This window comes from Anabrus simplex, chromosome 8 (assembly GCF_040414725.1).
Source record: "Anabrus simplex isolate iqAnaSimp1 chromosome 8, ASM4041472v1, whole genome shotgun sequence".
Classification (NCBI taxonomy): domain Eukaryota; kingdom Metazoa; phylum Arthropoda; class Insecta; order Orthoptera; family Tettigoniidae; genus Anabrus; species Anabrus simplex.
In genome coordinates this window covers 78,587,324-78,606,363 of record NC_090272.1, presented here as the reverse complement: position 1 = coordinate 78,606,363, position 19,040 = coordinate 78,587,324, and the positions used below count along the sequence as shown (strand labels likewise).

The 19,040-nt window shown below is 40.2% G+C and overlaps 1 protein-coding gene across 5 annotated transcripts in view; it reads left to right on the top strand.

Moving 5' to 3' along the window:
* Lpin (phosphatidate phosphatase LPIN) overlaps positions 1-19,040 on the top strand; it is a 248,408-nt gene that overhangs the window by 150,469 nt on the left and 78,899 nt on the right. For 4 of the 5 annotated variants that reach the window (XM_067152292.2, XM_067152289.2, XM_067152293.2 and 1 more), the window contains exon 2: positions 13,117-13,855. In XM_067152292.2, coding sequence (XP_067008393.2) covers positions 13,667-13,855 — 189 coding nt within the window. In that variant the 5' untranslated portion in view covers positions 13,117-13,666. Of the gene's footprint in view, positions 1-13,089; positions 13,856-19,040 lie in introns of those variants that run through there. The other variant, XM_067152290.2, reaches the window with a different exon arrangement.

Below are 19,040 nucleotides of genomic sequence, written 5' to 3'. Positions count from 1 at the left end.
TTCTCTTCTCTTCTCTAAGAAAGGTACATAATTTCAATAGCACTGATCGTGTTTTCTGTTGTTTTCCACCTATTGTTTCATGTACCTCTGGTGTAACACGATCACATGTGCAACCGGTGGTACACTCGCGATCTGCCTATTTTTTCTTATTAAATCCGCCGATGGTACATGATGACTTCCTGAGAACGTGGTGCGTGCACCACCGAGTGCTATGAAAATGGGAAACCACGGAAGACCATCTTCAGGGCCGCTGACGGTAGGCCTCCAACGGCTCCAACCCACCATCTCCCGAGTCCAAGCTGTCCCACGCAGCCAACTGGATGCTGGTATTTCCTTATCACGAACGTGAGAGTACCTTACCAATTAAAAATTTAGTTCAAGATAACTTTCCTGGGCACTTTGTTACTACAGTACACCCTCACTTTTGACGTTTCATTGTGTCTCTTCACAGGCCGACATGCTTGGATAGTTCGTTTATCACAGGCTATTTGTGACAAACTATAAGTGATATTCTGACATCGCTAGGTAATTCAAGGCCTCAGCTAAATGTCACCACGATAAATTTAGCGCGATGATGCAACCTCTCCCCCCGGCGTGGGGCTCGTACTTTTGAGTGCACTCTGTAGGCCTACACGGGCCTACACTTCGGGAGCGCTGTAGCGAGGGAACGCATCGATCTATTTAAACGGTTCCGGTTTCGTTTTATTAAAAAATAGACAGGCTAACAAATATAAGTGACATTATAGCGAATACAAGCACAGTTTGTGAATTTAAAATTTGTAAAATAATTTTCGAAAAATCAGAGATATAGGCCTAACTTAACCGTCCAAATATCAATTCCGATTCCTGATGTGGGGCACTAATGGAAAGCTCGCTATGGGCCTTAGGTAATAGTACTACAAAGGTCGCCTTGTGATCCTCAGGGACAAAGTTGTGCGGGGTCAAAATGTGAGAATTTCTTGTTCTTCATGTCATCTTCTGAATGTAAATTCTGACCTATTATGAACCATCTTACACCGACCATAACTGTATCATTGCAGCAGAATGATGGCAATTTGGGCGGAAATCACATTGTGTAGGAAATTTTGAAAATTACCAAATAAATTGAAACATATTGTCCACCTGAGATCATATTATACACACATTTTGCCACACATTTATTACACAACATATAATGCCAATAAGGTTCGTGTAGTAGCGATCAGTCTACTCAGTTTCGACTGAGCTCTCTCTGCGCAAGGTGAATAATAGACTAGGTTTATCAGTTCTGCTGCTTGATATAACTTTATTTGAACAGTTTTTTATTTAATTTATTTGTAATGGAATAAATTATTACAACCGAGACTTCGGTATCGATTACAGAGTATAGTTCTGTAGTTACTGAAAACTGAAACCAATTATTATAGTACGAACATCTAAGTAGTTCGTGGTTGGCAGCTTAGCCGTTAAACTACGGAGGCAGTGAAATAAAACCTATTAAACATTATTTTTTTAATAATCTTACGATAACGAATAATCCCTCTGTTTACCTATATGACTCGACGATAGAACTGCATTATTTGTACCTGCTGTAATCAACTGTATGTTAGTTATTCATAGGTTTTTTTCCTTTTTATTTGAGGGAGGGCCCGAATTTTTATCTTGGCAGGCGGGCCCATATCGCATTCGTTACCCCCTCCCCCCCACCACACCGCCTGAAAGGCTACCTTCGGGATCGGCCACCTAAAAATAACTTGATGACATAGTCACAATTAAATTGTGGGTCACTATTATTACATGTAATAAGAACATTCAATTGTGCACGAGTATGTGATGTAGACGTAAAGTTCAATTCTCCCTACAAAAATTACAAATTTAACGTTTAATAATTTCTGTTCCGTAGCGAAGCACGGGTTAACTACAGTTATCAATCACTAGAAATATTTACAGTGCGTGAAGTCTACGGATAAATCATCATCTGCGTGAGCTGGCCAACACCATCAAAACCACGAAAACAGCTTTAGGCCATGTTCTACGAGGTAGAAAATATGGGTTTCTACACCTCATATTAGAAGGAAAGATAAAAAGCAAGCGAGGAGCTGCTCCAAAACATCAAAATTGGACTTGCATCAACAACACCGCTCAACTCTTCAAGTTCGCTAAAGAAAGGGATGCTATCTCCAGGCGGACCGGATATGGCACTTCAAGAAGAAGAAATTATCTTTCTACAGTTCCAATTTAACCAATAATAGGTATTGTCATATTAGTGCATTAGGCAATACAATAACCAGTGCGTATACTGAGGGCTACCAAGGCTATCGGTGAAGCCCAAACATCAAATGAGAACGATGGAAATCTTAAAGCACATTATAATGTTAGCATCTGGCACATTGTTCCATTTACAGGACTTGAAAGCTATGAGGGAAAGCGTCGTTCGTAATTCTGAGTGCAAGGCATCGGAGACCGACTTTGCAGCCCTGGCGGTACGTCCCTCTCCCCGAGAGAGAGAGAGAGAGAGAGAGAGAGAGAGAGAGACACTAACCATGCGTTCCTTATCACATATACTTCCTCACCTCAGAGTACTAGTATTTCACTCCCGTCTACTTCTACATCCTTGTAGGAAGACACTGCAATGTTTGCTGTTATAGGAGTAATATCATTTTCTTTTTATACGTAGATCTGCTAAAATGAAATGTAATCTTTCAGGTTTAGTATTCTCTTTTGTTGTTTGGAATCGAACCCGTGTTCATGGATCGGACACCACCACTGATCCACCGAGAAAGCTAATAAACCAGTGAACAACGTGCACAACCGATTGTAACACTGTAGACTGTTATGCCTTTCAGCGTTCAGTCCGCAAGCCTCTGAGAATTTACTAAACGTCGCCACAATCCTCGATTTGCAACTAGTGATGTGGCCTCATTTAGTTCTATACCTCTTATCTTTAAATCGTTAAAAACCGAGTCTAACCATCGTCGTCTTGGTCTCCCTCTACTTCTCTTACCCTCCATAACAGAGTCCATTATTCTCCTAGGTAACCTATCCTCCTCCATTCGCCTCACATGACCCCACCACCGAAGCCGGTTTATGCGTACAGCTTCATCCATCGAGTTCATTCCTAAATTAGCCTTTATCTCCTCATTCCGAGTACCATCCTGCCATTGTTCCCACCTGTTTGTACCAGCAATCATTCTTGCTGCTTTCATGTCTGTTACTTCTAACTTATGAAGAAGATATCCTGAGTCCACCCAGCTTCCGCTCCCGTAAAGCAAAGTTGGTCTGAAAACAGACCGATGTAAAGATAGTTTCGTCTGGGAGCTGACTTCCTTTTTACAGAATACTGCTGATCGCAACTGCGAGCTCACTGCATTAGCTTTACGACACCTTGATTCAATCTCACTTACTATATTACCATCCTGGGAGAACACACAACCTAAATACCTGAAATTATCGACCTCTTCTAGCTTTGTATCACCAATCTGACATTCAATTCTTTTGAATTTCTTACCTACTGACATCAATTTAGTCTTCGAGAGGCTAATTCTCATACCATACTCATTGCACCTATTTTCAAGTTCCAAGATATTAGACTGCAGGCTTTCGACACAGTCTGCCATTAAGACCAAGTCGTCAGCATAGGCCAAACTGCTTACTACATTTCTACCTAACTGAATCCCTCCCTGCCATTTTATACCTTGCAGCAGATGATCCATGTAAACTACGAACAACAAAGGTGAAAGATTACAGCCTTGTCTAACCCCTGTAAGTACCGTGAACCAAGAACTCATTCTACCATCAATCCTCACTGAAGCCCAATTGTCAACATAAATGCCTTTGATTGATTTTAATAATGTACCTTTAATTCCATAGTCCCCCAGTATGGCGAACATCTCTTCCCTCGGTACCCTGTCATATGCTTTCTCTAGATCTACGAAACATAAACACAACTGCCTATTCCTCTCGTAGCATTTTTCAATTACCTGGCGCATACTGAAAATCTGATCCTGACAGCCTCTCTGTGGTCTGAAACCACACTGGTTTTCATCCAACTTCCTCTCAACGACTGATCGCACCCTCCCTTCCAAGATGCCAGTGAATACTTTGCCTGGTATACTCATCAATGAGATACCTCGATAGTTGTTGCAATCCTTCCTGTTCCCTTGCTTATAGATAGGTGCAATTACTGCTTTTGTCCAATCTGAAGGTACCTTACCAACACTCCACGCTAACTTTACTACTCTATGAAGCCATTTCATCCCTGCCTTCCCACTATACTTCACCATTTCAGGTCTAATTTCATCTATTCCTGCTGCCTTATGACAATGGAGTTTATTTACTATTCTTTCCACTTCCTCAAGCATAATTTCACCAACATCATTTTCCTCCTCCCCATGAGCTTGGCTGTCTGCAACACCACCAGGATGATTTCCTTTTACATTGAGAAGATGTTCAAAATATTCCCTCCACCTCTCCAGTGATTCCCTGGGATCTATTATGAGTTCACCTGAATTACTCAAAACACTGTTCATTTTCTTTTTCCCTCCCTTCCTAAGATTCTTTATTACTGTCCAGAAAGGTTTCCCTGCTGCTTGACCTAGCCTTTCCAGGTTATTACCAAAATCTTCCCATGACTTCTTTTTGGATTCAACAACTATTTGTTTCGCTCTGTTTCTTTCATCTACGTACCAATCCCTGTCTGCCTCGGCCCTTGTTTGGAGCCATTTCTGATAAGCCTTCTTTTTACGTTTACAAGCTGCTCTCACTTCATCATTCCACCAAGATGTTCGCCTTTTCCCATCTTTACACACAGTTGTTCCTAGGCATTCCCTTGCTGTTTCTAGTACAGCATCCCTGTATGCCACCCATTCACTTTCTATATCCTGAACCTGCCTACTGTCTACTGTTCGAAACTTCTCACTAATCATATCTATGTACTTCTGCCTAATTTCCTCGTCCTGGAGATTTTCTACCCTTATTCGTTTGCAGACAGATTTCACTTTCTCTACCCTAGGCCTAGAGATACTTAGTTCACTACAGATCAGATAGTGGTCTGTATCATCGAAAAATCCGCGAAAAACTCGTACATTCCTAACAGATTTCCTGAATTCAAAGTCTGTTAAGATATAGTCTATTATGGATCTGGTACCCCTAGCCTCCCACGTGTAGCGGTGAATAGCCTTATGCTCGAAGAATGTATTCGTAACAGCTAAACCCATACTAGCACAGAAGTCCAGCAAACGCTTCCCATTCCCATTAGCTTCCATATGTTCCCCACATTTACCAATCACCCTTTCGTATCCTTCAGTTCTATTCCCAACTCTCGCATTGAAATCGCCCATTAGCACTATTCTATCCTTGCTGTTGACCCTGACCACGATGTCACCCAATGCTTCATAAAACTTGTCAACTTCATCCTCATCTACACCCTCACATGGTGAATACACGGACATAATTCTTGTCCTAATTCCTCCCACTGACAAATCTACCCACATCATTCGCTCATTTACGTGCCTAACCGAAACTATGTTGCGTGCAATGGTATTCCTGATAAAGAGCCCTACCCCAGACTCTGCCCTTCCCTTTCTAACACCCGTCAAGTAAACTTTATAATCTCCCACCTCTTCCTCATTATCTCCCCTTACCCGAATATCACTTACTCCTAGCACATCCAGATGCATCCTCTTTGCTGACTCAGCCAGTTCTACCTTCTTTCTTCCATAAGCCCCATTAATATTGATAGCTCCCCATCGAATTCCATTTCGTTCGCCAAGTTGTTTCCAAGGAGTCCCTCGCCTGTCAAATGGGAGTGGGACTCCATTACTTCCATAGGTCCGAGGCTTGCTTAAAATGTTCTGAGCTCGGTAAATTCATGAAGCAGGATGCTGCCCTACTTGCACATAGTCCAAGTGAGGATCTCTCCTCTAACGGGTTATGGACCACCGGTGAATTTTATAGTCCTAGCCGCCTGAGCACAAGGAGGGCCACGACTCAGAATATGTCCGAGATGCCCACTCCCATTCCATAGCAACTGGTATCCCGACTCTCAGGACCACTTACTAGGCCACTCAGCCGTTGCCCATGGTTCACGAACTAGGACGTGACTACAGTAACCCACAAACATGAACCATAAGCAACTTGTAAAAAAGACAAAAAAGTATTGGCGTTGGCAGAGGCCAGGGTAATAAGTTTTGAAACAGCATCGACAACAGAGCAAGGTACTGCGGTGGCTCAAAACATTTAAGGCTTGACGTTTATTAAACCAACTATCGAAAAGGAGTAACCTAAGTCTAGTGGTGGCCCAAGTCTTCATCGCAACATACGCCACTGACAATAACCTACAATTAGCTTGACGTAATTACACCAATACGGCACCATCATAAAGGAAACCCCAGAGTGAGATGGTCTGTGGTAATTTGTGAGGCCTATTGGGTCTTCAATATTCATATCCCGATACTTTCGTTGTAAGATCACCACTTCTTCCTCTTACGACTAGAGCTCATAGCGACTGATTATCTCGGCATTTTCTTTTAAAATGATAATCGCCACCACCATTGCATAGGAATTAACATTAAATAAATATCTACGGTTTCACAGCCTTTTCTTTAAACGTGATTAACAAAGACTTCAATGACAGAAAGAAGTCGGAACTGGAGGAAGTGCTATGTGGTGCTGAGTTAGGGCGATACTGTAAAATCAGCAATTCTGAAACTCCGACATTTGTTCAGCAGTTAAACAAATACACGGAAATTGCCATATTGCAATCTCACATTCACTTTTTTATTGTCCCCTCTCTTCTTTTGATGACGCACGGTCCACAAATGGTAATGCTGCATTTCACTCTCAGAGTGTGTGCTCGCGCATTGGAGTTATCTTGGCTCGCGCAACTGGTCGAACATAGGTTGTCACTTCCGTGTCTGTGAAGTTTCGTCGCGTCCTTGAGCTTGCCGGCATACTCAAGTCGGTCAGCAGACATCAGGTGACAACACAAAAACCAACCGCATGGCTACTCCACAGTGGTACGATGTTTCTTCCCGGGCTTTCTCAGGTTGCTGGCATCAGCACGACCTGTCGATATTGCGTATTATTAACCTATCTTCACAACCTTTCTTGTACTGTTGCTTTTATTCACCATGAAGTATCGTCGATGAAGTTCAGAAGACTGACTTTTATTTTAATTAATTAGAATAATAACGGGAAGTCTGAAACTCATGAAGTGTCCCCTGGTTTTACACCATTAGCAATATTTCACCAGCACAACTAAGACGTTAGGATGCAACAATAAAGGAATGGAGGAAATTACATTACCCTAACTCCCCGTAGGTCCACCTAATGATCCTCCTCAGAATCGCCTCAAATATTGGTTCAATCGTAGGAATGGAATGGTAATTCCAATACGAAGGAGGATTGCGGGAGGATTGGTGCTAGATGTGGAAGGCCACGGGTACATCCATAAAGCATCGTAGCATCCAAGTCCCAACAACAGTTCTACCTAGATCTGACTTACGAAGAAAGGACTGGGGACTGGATATACCAGATGTAGGCCTAATGCTTTGTTATATAAATGGGTATGCCTTTGCTGGCAAGATGTAGTGTTCACAGTGCACTATGTCTTCTGGTATGGGCTAGAATAAAATTGTTACTTTCATTGACCTGTCTCAGTCTTATTCTTGGCTTTGAAAATATGAAAGTACTAGCAAGATACCCGTGCTTCGCTACGGTATTATACTGAAATTTATAATTGAATGCTTATTGTTTTGGATATATAATCCGCCGAAATTCGCGATCTGACTCGTTTTCTGCGAGAATCCACCAAAATTCCCGATCTGACTCGTTTTCTATTATTTTACAGCACGTTTCCTCCCATTTTTCAATCTTCCTTTCCAGCAATCGATTTCGTACTTCCCGGCTAGGCTCAGGTATTCCTCCTGGTCAGTTGGGTCCGTAAATCTTTGCCATCTTTTCGTTTAATCATTTTTAATATGGATAAAATCCTTCAGGAGATCCGGCGTGGTGCCATATTGGGTGCCTTGGCGACACTGAACCCGCGGCTGGACTGCATTCTTAGTCATTACCCGTCCAGGAGCCGTTACCAGCGCGGTCCGCACATTTGACGACGGTCCGGAACATTATTATTATTATTATTATTATTATTATTATTATTATTATTATTATTATTATTATTATTATTATGTGTTGCTGGAATGGCTGATGACAGGGAAAACCGGAGTATCCGGAGAAAAACCTGTCCCGCCTCCGTTTTGTCCAGCACGAATGTCACATGGAGTGACCGGGATTTGAACCACGGAACCCAGCTGTGAGAGGCCGGCGCGCTGCCGCCTGAGTAACGGAGGATCCTTATAAGTACATTAATAACAGTAAAATCAATTGGTCTCACCTCCTTCTACACCCCACCGCCGTTAAGTTTATTTACCGCCACCGCCCCCCCCCCCAAAAAAAATAAAAGAAGGCTTGTTTCTTTATGTTTAAGGGAGATTCCAACCACCAATGTTCACGTCTATTACCTTCAGTTTTGAGATATAAGTATCCCCATCAAAGTAATTTACTTTTTTCACTTCATTTCACACTACCCCCCCCCCCCCTAAGTGAACTTTCCCGCAAAAAATACTTGTTTCTTTAATAGTAAAGGATCTTCTAAATACCAAATATCACGACTCTAACTTCTTCAGTTTTTGATTTATGTGTCCTCATGAAAGGAATTCAACTCCTTTACACTCCCGCCCTCCAAGATGGTTTCCCGCCCAAAACGCGTTTTTCTTTGTTTTTAAAGGAGATCCAAATACCAATTTTCACGTCTGTAACAACTTCAGTTTTTATTAGATGTATGTATTCTCATACAATTAAGTCAATTAATTTTTCAATTCTTTCCCCCCCCCCCCCCGCTTCATTGGATTTTAAGAGAATACGTGTTTCTTTACTTTTAAAGCAGATTGAAAATATCAAATTTCACGTCTGTAACATCTTCATTTTTGATATATCAGTAGCCTAATTAAAAGAATTCAACACCATTTTCAGTCACTTTTACCCCCCCCCCTCCACCCAAGTGATATTTCCGAAAACTAAAAATGCACGTTTGTTTGTGTTTAATAGAGATAAAAAATACCATTTTTCACTTCTGTAACATGTTAAGTTTTTTAGATATACTATAAAAATTCTCATTTTAAAATTTCACCCTTTTTGAGTTCCCCTTAAGTGGAGTTTCCAAAAACAAATCACCTATGTTTCTTTACATTTACAGGAGATTCCAAACACCCACTTTTTACGTATGTAACATTTTACGTTTCCAAGATATTCTGTAGATATAGTCTTTCAAAGAATTCACCCCAATTTGTCACTCCTGTTTAACCGCCATTAATTGGATTTTCCAAAAACTAAAAAATACGTGTTGCTCTATTTTTAAAGGAGATCCCATATACACATTTTCAGTTCTGTAATATCTTTCCTTTCTGACATATAGGTATCCTCATTAAAGGCATTCAACCCATTTTTCACCCTTTTACACCCCTCCTATTGGGATTTACAGGAAACAAAAATACGTGTTCCTTTATTTTTAGAGGAGATTCTAACTGCCAATTTTTACATCTGTAAATTTTAAACTTTTAAGATGTAGACACACTCATTTTAAAAAATTCACCCCCCTTTTCACCCCCCAATATTTGGATTTTCCAAAAACGAAAAAATACGAGTTTCTTTACTTTTAAAGTAGATCCCAAACACCAATTTTCAGGTCTGTAATGTCTTCAGGTTCTGAAATATAAGTAGACTCATGAAAGGCATTCGACCCCTTCTTCAACCTTTTCCACCCTTCCTATTAGGATTTTCCGAAAACAAAATATACGTGTTTCTTTATTTTCGAAGGAGATTCTAAATACCAATTTTGACATCTACCAAACATGAACCATGAAAGTCCAAAACAAAAGTAATGGAGTGCAGTCGAACGAAGGCAGGTGATGTAGGAAATGTTAGATTAGGAAATTCAGTCTTAAAGGAAGTAGATGAATATTGTTACTTGGGTAGTAAAATAACTAACGATGGCAGAAGTAAGGAGGACATAAAATGCAGACTAGCACAAGCAAGGAAATAAGGGAAATAAGCAAGGAAGAGCTTTCTTAAGAAAAGAAATTTGCTCAATTCAGACATTGATATCGGAATTAGAAAGATGTTTTTGAAGACTTTTGTGTGGAGCGTGGCATTGTATGGAAGTGAAACATGGACGATAACTAGCTCAGAAAGAAAGAGAATAGAAGCTTTTGAAATGTGGTGTTACAGAAGAATGCTGTAGGTGAGATAGATAGATCGAATCACGAATGAAGAGATACTGAATCGAATTGGTGAGAGGAGATCGATTTGGCTAAATTTGACGAGAAGAAGAGATAGAATGATAGGACACATCTTTAAGACACCCAGGACTTGTTCAGTTGGTTTTTGAAGGAAGTGTAGGTGGTAAGAACGGCAGGGGTAGACCAAGGTATGAATATGACAAGCAGATTAGAGCAGATGAAGGATGCAAAAGTTACGTAGAAATGAAAAGGTTTGCACAGGATAGGGTGGCATGGAGAGCTGCATCAAACCAGTCTATGGACTGATGACTCAATCAACAACAACAACAACAACCACCACTGTCCACTTTACACCTTTTTAGGCAACAGTTCCTTTGAGATCATTGGATACATGTTTGGTTTATGGGTCAGTACTCGACCACGGAACTGCACGGGTGAATATTCATAAAAAGTTAGAGTAATCGGTTATTTAAAATTCATAATTGAAATTGTGCCTTTGCTGGCGAGACTTTAGTGTCTCCTGTTGCGGGGCTAGAATAAATTTGTTACTTTCATTGACTAGTCTCAGTCTCACCCTTGGCTTTAACAATATGAAAGTGGCTGAGGTATGAGCGATGCTAGCAATGCCATTCCATGGGCGCCCGCAAGGGGGGGCGCTTGCCCCCCCCCCCTGGAATTCTAAAAAGTTGATGTTCAATTGTTTAATATCATACCAGATTATTTCATAAACTGAATTTACTGACAGTCATCTAGCATCTGTTATATTCGCAAATTTCTGTAAACAATTTAATGTTGCTGACGTTATATTGGTATTTATATTCAAGAAAATTGTTATTGTGCCCCCCCTTGGAAAAGATCCTGCGGGCGCCCATGGCCATTCCTTATGCAGCCAGTCCCTATTATGAATGATGTGAAAATGTCGCTCATACGTTAGGTTGGCGCATGCATTTCAATGGGCTTGACAGACTAATACGCAATAGCAACTTCCGGCTCGGCGAGGGAAAGCAACTGGAAACTACCGCATTCCTTATTTCCCTAGTACGCGTCTTCAGTGATGACTGTAGGCCATCTGTGACTGCTGATGGCGGAGCTGATGAGGATCCGGGAAAATTCGTCCAACGAGAGCTGTTTGCCGTGTTGAAAGCCAACTGCACCCCTTTAGGCTATATAGTTAGCGACCAGAGCCAATTCCGGATCCGCTGGGTTTGTAACCTCAACCGTCCGGGTGGATAACCAAAAGCCACTGTGCTCATCGCGTTCCCCGGTAAAAGGAGGAACAATGCATTCATAACTTATCCGGCTAAAGGTAGAACGTTTTTTAAGTAGGCGCATTAGCAACATCATCAAGAGACTGAGCAGGCAAGGGCGCCCATGGGATAGTAGTTTGTAGGGGGAGGGGGGGGGGGGGGTGGCTAGACCTGGGGGTATGTAGTATTTTTAATATTTTGGAAGATGAATGGCGACTTGTATTCCACGGTAGTATACCACACACTGTATCCCCTACCACTTCTACGTAATACCGATTTTTAAATCATTTTCTTGAAAGAAAAACACCTGACTTTACAGTATTAGACTTTTCCTTTCCCTGAAAGCTAGGGTGGGGGGGGGGGGAGATGTCCCCACCTTGCCTCCCGGGCATGGGGGCCCATGTATGAGGGGCAGTACTTCTATTGCTTCCAAGCTACGAGTATAATAGGCCTTGTCACATGCACACAGCGTGAACTTTCTCGTTTTTACAAAATCGATCGTGATAGCTATGCCGCGACCTACTGTATAGTAAATATCAAATCTACTCTATTCTTGAACTGCAGAAGCTGCCATGATAGGCCTAATGGTTACTACGAAGAGCGTCAATTCCGAAGCAGTGAACGATTGAAAATTTGAAATAGACAATATTAGCTTCTACTGTTGTCTAGAAAAGAGGTTATGTAACTTACCTCTGTTGCACTGCAGAATGTACGGGATAGAGATGTGATCTTTGCTTCCAAATGAAGAGATGCCGGTAATGAGGTAGTAGACCAACCTAATTATTAATTAAACTTTACCGAGCTCGATAGCTGCAGTCGCGGTCAGTATCCAGTATTCGGGAGATAGTAGGTTCGAACCCCACTGTCCGCAGCCCTGAAAATGGTTTTCCGTGGTTTCCCATTTTCACAACAGGCAAATGCTGGGGCTGTACCTTAATTAAGGCCACGGCCGCTTCCTTCCCACTCCTAGCCCTTTCCTGTCCCATCGTCGCTGTAAGACCTATCTGTGTCGGTGCGACGTAAAACAACTAACAAAAAAAACAAAAAAAAATTAAACTTTAATATTTTTCCTTCTTGAACCCGTAAACCATTATCATGCATTGTATTATAGTATGATTTTTGCTTCAATTCTGACTTTTGAAAGAAAGTTGCATCTTCATTGTTTTCCTTCGCCAGCCGGTCATTACTGATTAACAATGCATTGTTTGTCGCACTGTCAATCATTTGGCTGGAAATCATCGGGCTTGAAAGGTAATTTTCACCACTTTTTGGAATGAGCAGTAATTTCAAATTCCTGGAAGATAATTTTGTAGGTGCACTTATTAGTCATAGCAGATTGGTCATAGTTATCGGTATTGAGGAGGGAAACACCGTGCGTTTTTATTGCCAGTTTTTTTTTTAGATTGCTACTAGCTCTGGTTGACTATAACATGGTTCTTTTCATGGTAATACATGTCTTAAAAAATCATGATTCCTTATTTTCGTGGAGAAATACCTCCACAGTTACATAGCGGTAAATGGAAGCTCTCCACTTGTACACTTTGAACTGCTTTACGTCATAATAAACGTAATAATTGTTTCCTTGTTTTCAGAACTGTCTATTTGGAGTACGTCAGATGAACACCAGGGAGCAGCCGCGTTGCTCAACTTGGCAACAGTCGTCAAACAGCTGTAGACTGCGGTGCAGACGGCCCAACATTGATCTTTGTGTCTGAGTCATTTTACTGATTCTGTGGTGTATGTCCGTGACGGTGCCTTGTGCTTTCAGTCATTTTTAAAGCACCCAGTCGAGATTTGCGTGTTGAAAACTGTGCTTATAAGTTCTTTGGTGCTGCAAACTAGTGACAAAGTTCTAGATCGGTAGACAAAGGATTGAACCTCGTATGTTGTCCCAAGGGACAATGGTCAGCATTATAATTGGTTTGTGTTAAGACACTGCATAGACTTTAAAGAAAAAAACTTTATTATTCTTCCTTGTATTGAAAATTAAGTAACTGAGGGAGGTAGATACGTGTGTTCATACGGTTTGGAGGGACACGAAAACTGACGGTGATAAAAGATTTATTTTGTTCATGATGACAGATTAAGGAGATTAAAGGAGAGACATTTTGCGCATAGGAAGTTATTAAGAAACGTCTGATAATGTACAGAATGCATGCAATCGGGAAGTTCATCAGCAACTTTCGAGACTTCTACAATGAAATCAATGCTGCAACTTTGACAGGTGCTATTGACGTGATTGTGGTTGAACAACCTGATGGGTCCTTCACATGTTCCCCATTTCACGTTCGCTTCGGCAAACTTGGAGTTTTGCGAAGTAGGGAAAAAGTGGTGAGTACATACTGTTTTCTGTTTATAGGGCGGTATATATTTAAATGTGTGGTCTTTAAAAGGCTGCTCAAATTATTACAGATCATTTATTAATTCATCGTGCCGGAGCGGTTTATTGCTTTGGACACTGCTGCTTGTTTCTTACATCTTCATAAATCTGTATTTGTAAGGATTTGGGGTTGCTGCAAGTGTACGTGGTGCATTTCATTCTTACGACTTCATGGGATTCTCCATATCCGCGTACGCTCCCCCCCCCCCCCCCCAAAAAAATAAACCACCCCGCATTGGTATGTATATTTATTGATTGCCTCATGAGTTCATCCGTGTGTTGAAAAATTATTATAAAGGATTTACTTTCAGTAGTCTATATGATAGACTGTAGCTTGTTAAATTTTGGCCCTAAGGATCAGTTATGAAGTTCAGTCTGATTGTCAAGGTTAATTAATTTAAGTTAATTTCAAATCTACTTTTCTGAATAATCACTATTAACCTCTTACGTCACTCGTTACATTATAATGAAATGTTTACATTTTCATCATAGCTTTATTCATTTTTTATACTGAAGTTCGAACTCATGTCACTGATCTATATTTGTAGAATAAACATTAAATTAGTGATCAAAGATTTCTCTCTCCAGTGAGTAAAAGAAAAAACAAAAAAATCCAAAACCCTTTATTACAAACTTTCAAAATTTAACAAGTGTATTATACTCGTGAGTGAAAATTTTTGATGTCCTAGTACCTAGAATTAGGGAAATTTTTAAGGCCAGCTGGCTGGACTAGAATTTTGTCTCATAATGTTGGGCACGGAAACCATAAGCCTTGCAACTTCTGTTTCGCAGTTGGCCCAAGAAGTGAAATATTTTTCTGGATGGACTTTTCTTTCCTCCCCCATTAACTGTTTCCTTGCTTAAGCTCTATCTTTACACATAATCTTTCCAAAGACTTTCCCAATCTCTTTCGCTAGAGTTCAAGCAAGCAAGCACATCCATTATTTATAAGCTGAAAGATAAGCAACCATCAGTCCGGTGATAGGACCAGACAATGATTTCTACATCATAACATGTGATCTATCTTCTATTTAACTTGATATTAAAAACCTGGATTCTGATATAGTACTAAGATTTCCAGAACTGCAGGTTTGTTGAATTTCTCAAAAATATGCTGTGGATTGGTTAGTATCTGTTCAAACACCTCTTACAACTTTTCAACCATATTAAACTAAGTTACTCAGTGCAAAAATAAATTCTTGAGTCACATGGTTGCTTTACTATGTTCTGATTACCTCAGTCTGCTGGATAGTTCAGATTATTCAAATGCAGAATGTAATTATAACTTCAAAAAGAGAGAGAGAGAATTTGGAGTGGTGACTGTTAGGGCAAGAATGTTTGCAATTTTTCTAATAATTTTTCTGCTTCAAAATCCTGCATTTCATAGCTTTTAAGTGGCTATGAAGTGTTGATATGATTTGTTCATTAGATAGCTTACTATAATTTTTTTATAAGTATGTTTCTACATCTATCATCAGATGCTGCTCCTACACATGACTGTATTCAAAATTACGACCCTAATTTGTCTGGCTACAATGTATGCCCCCTTACAAATGTCCTCAGTGTGTTGGTCATTTCACTGGTGTAAGAAGCTTTCTACAAATCATAGAAAAACTTTTGCGTGAGGTGTTGGTATAAATAACAAATGCATAGGTTTTTGTTGTTGCAAAATTCAGCTGAACTGGAGTAGTGCAAATGTCAGTTTTGTCACAGTCCAGGCTGTTAAAATTCGGCCACCTTTTCTCTTCTTGTGCTTGTTCTGTGTCATCTCTAACCTGTTCAAATATTTTTTTGTCTTTTGTGTCTATTCAGCTTTCTTCTTTTCACAGTACATTTCCATCGACAATAGGTCAAGATAAACCCTTAGGAAGGTTGATGTCTGCCTCTCTCATGAAGCTGGGAAATGGAAATAAACTTGTAAGGTTCTGAGAAGTGGATATAAAAGAAAACCCATTCAACTTACATGGAGATGGCAGTGTATAAAAATGAGAATTTACTGTGCTCTCTTCTTACTCTGGCGTGTCTTTGTGTTTAGGCATATACTTGTGTGTGTTGAACAGTTTTGTTTTCAAACAGTTGAAGAGACTGAGAGAAAATGGCAAAGAGAGCCGACTTGTGAAGAAGAATACATTTTTATGTCCCTTTATTTGCCACAAATGTTAAATGTCAGTGGTAGAATTTTGCTCTGAAAGAGTATCCTTTAGTACCAGTATGTGGATCTGTTTTGTTGGTCAAACATGTAGGAAGGTAACAACAAGGGTTAAGGAACATCCTAGGCAGTTAACGTCTTTGCCAGCCAGAGAAGTGTGCTGTGGCAGAGCATGGCATAGGCCTACATCAGGGCCTCTCAAACGCCCAAAATCTCACGCGTGCAGAGCGAGGTGCAAGAGCTCCGTGCACTGTGCATCGGTGCCGCTCGGTATGGCTCGGATCAACGCTTCGTCTCTGGGCTACTCGGCTATGCTCGGCTCTACTCGGCTATACTCGGCTCAACTCAGCCCGGATTTGGAGCGCTACGGCGCAAGTGGGGGAGAGGGAGACAGGCGGAGCGAGCGAGACAGGCATGAGGAAAGAGAGAGTTAGCGCTATTGCTCCAAATCGAGGAGTGGGGGGTCTGCACTCTGGTCAACCAAGCGAAGTCGTCTTTTGCACCGTGCACAGTGCATGCACCACGCGCATGCACCCTGAGAGGCCCTGGCCTTCATAGTGACCATCAAATCATTTTTGATGCAACATTTGTTGTTTGTAAGGAGAAATGTTTTACACATAGAATCATTTGTGAGGTGGTAAAAATTGCCCTCCAATAATTTTAACAAAGGGGATGGGTATGTACTGACTAGATCATGGCTGCTCTCCATACAGTACACGCAACTTTTAGTGATACCTGGGCTCCCTAGTGCTGAATCATAAGAAAACATTGTTTATACACTAAGGGACAAAATAAATAATGCACCAAACTTCCAGCAAGTATTATTCAGTAGCTTGGGGAATGAAGGTGAATTGAAAGAAAATCTTCTTGGGAAGGGATTTATTAGTAATCAATCAATGATCTGCATTTAGGCCTGTTGCCCAGGTAGTAGATTCCGAGGTAGACCTCGGATATCTTCAAGATTTGTATTGGCAACCTTTGAAACGTAAACTATGATTCTATTATGCATCGCCTTTAGACATCTGCAGTACTAGTACTGTTGTTGTTTATACAGCAAAGCCAAAATATAGGTTAGGATGGAACATGAGTGAGGAAAATCCAAGTACATCACAGAAACCAGCTAGAACTCCTACACGGGAACAACCATCAAGGGCTATACACAGCGAGGGAAGGAAAATAATAGCTTAAGTTGCAGAGTGCTGTGCTATGCAGAAACAAAATAAACAGCTGCTCTTCCCCCTCAGCAAGTCTATTCAATGAGGCACGATGGTGTCATGGAAATAGCCATGGGCGAGATTGTAATTAATAGTACTGCAGATAGCAGTAACAATTGTGGAAGCGATATCTTAAAGAATTCATGCTAAGGTAATAAAGGTTTAGAAAATTCATATCGATTGATCATACTATCGATTCAATTCAGATTTCTTTTCCATTCAGTTGGCAATATTACTGGAACTGGGAGAGCTTACTCCTCGCTCCCATAAAACCAGGTGTCACTAAAAGTTGTGTGTACTGTAGTTGAGACTTCTCTTTAACTCTAGAGCCCTAGAAGGAACTACACTTTTAACAGGGTCTTATCTCGAGTAGTTACTACGGAGTGACAGTTGCCTTTAATTGGTTTCATTCTTATTGCTCGGAAGACTATCTTGGTAGCAAGATTGTAACACATTAGCTTACAATAGTTGTAAAACTCCTGTAGTGTAATAATAATAATAATAATAATAATAATAATAATAATAATAATAATAACAACAACAACATAGATGGTCAGAAAAAAAAATGTTTAGCCTATACACTAAGAGACAAAATAAATAATGCACCATACTTCCAGCAAGTATTATTCAGCAGCTTGGGGAATGAAGGTGAATTGAAAGAAAATCTTCTTGGGAAGGGATTTATCAATCAATCAATGATCTGCATTTAGGGCTGTTGCCCAGGTAGTAGATTCCTTATCAATTGTTTACCTCATATTTACATTTATTTACAATTGTTTACCTATTTTTTCTTAAATGTTTTCAACGAACTTGAAAATGTATTAAACATTTCCCTTGGTAATTTATTCCAATCCCTTACTCTGCATTCTATATATGAATATTTGCCCCAGTCTGTCCTCTTGAATTCCAAATTTAGACTGTCTTCGTATTTTGATCTTTCCTACTTTTAAAAGCTCCACTCAAGCTTATTATTCTACTTATATCATTCAACGCAAACTCACCACTGACAGGTCGAAATATACCACATAACTTATCATAGTTTATCATTTTCATGATCCATGTTGATTTCCCAATTTCAGTAGAAAAGGAGTGTTTATTAGGAATCCACCTAATACTGACATACCACATAGTCCGAAATCATCCAGAACTAATTGTGCTGCTTTCCATTGAATTTTTTTCCAGTTCATGTATCAACTAGTCTTGCTTATTGAGGGTTCCATACACTGGAGCCATACTCTAACAAGTACGATCCACACCAATTAATCAGAAATGACAAATATCAAGAAGTCACACAGACCAAAAAATTAACAGATGATTTAAAAGAACTTATACCAGTTCTCAAACACCAGGCTGAAAATTTAGCCCCCTTAAATCCATGGAAAAGACATGCTTGGTGGACACCAGGATGTGACAAATGTCATGAAGAAGGATACCAGGCATGGTTAAAATTTCAAACTCATAAAACAGAAGAAAATGCCATCAACCTCAAAAATATTAGGAAAAAATTCACCCAAACTATTAGAAAAATTAAGAGACAATTCCTGAAAGATATAATCACCTCAATAGAAGAAAACTACCATAAAACCAATTCTAGACATTACTCTAAAATCTTTCATAGATAACTAAAGAAATTTAACCCCCCTACATTAATGTTGAAAAGTGAAAACGGAAAAGTGGCTCATAGTAATAAGGAAAATACAAAAATTATGGCAAAAGCATTCACTAAACTTTTGAATCGTAAAGAGCCCGGAGAACTTTTGAAAATTAGCACAG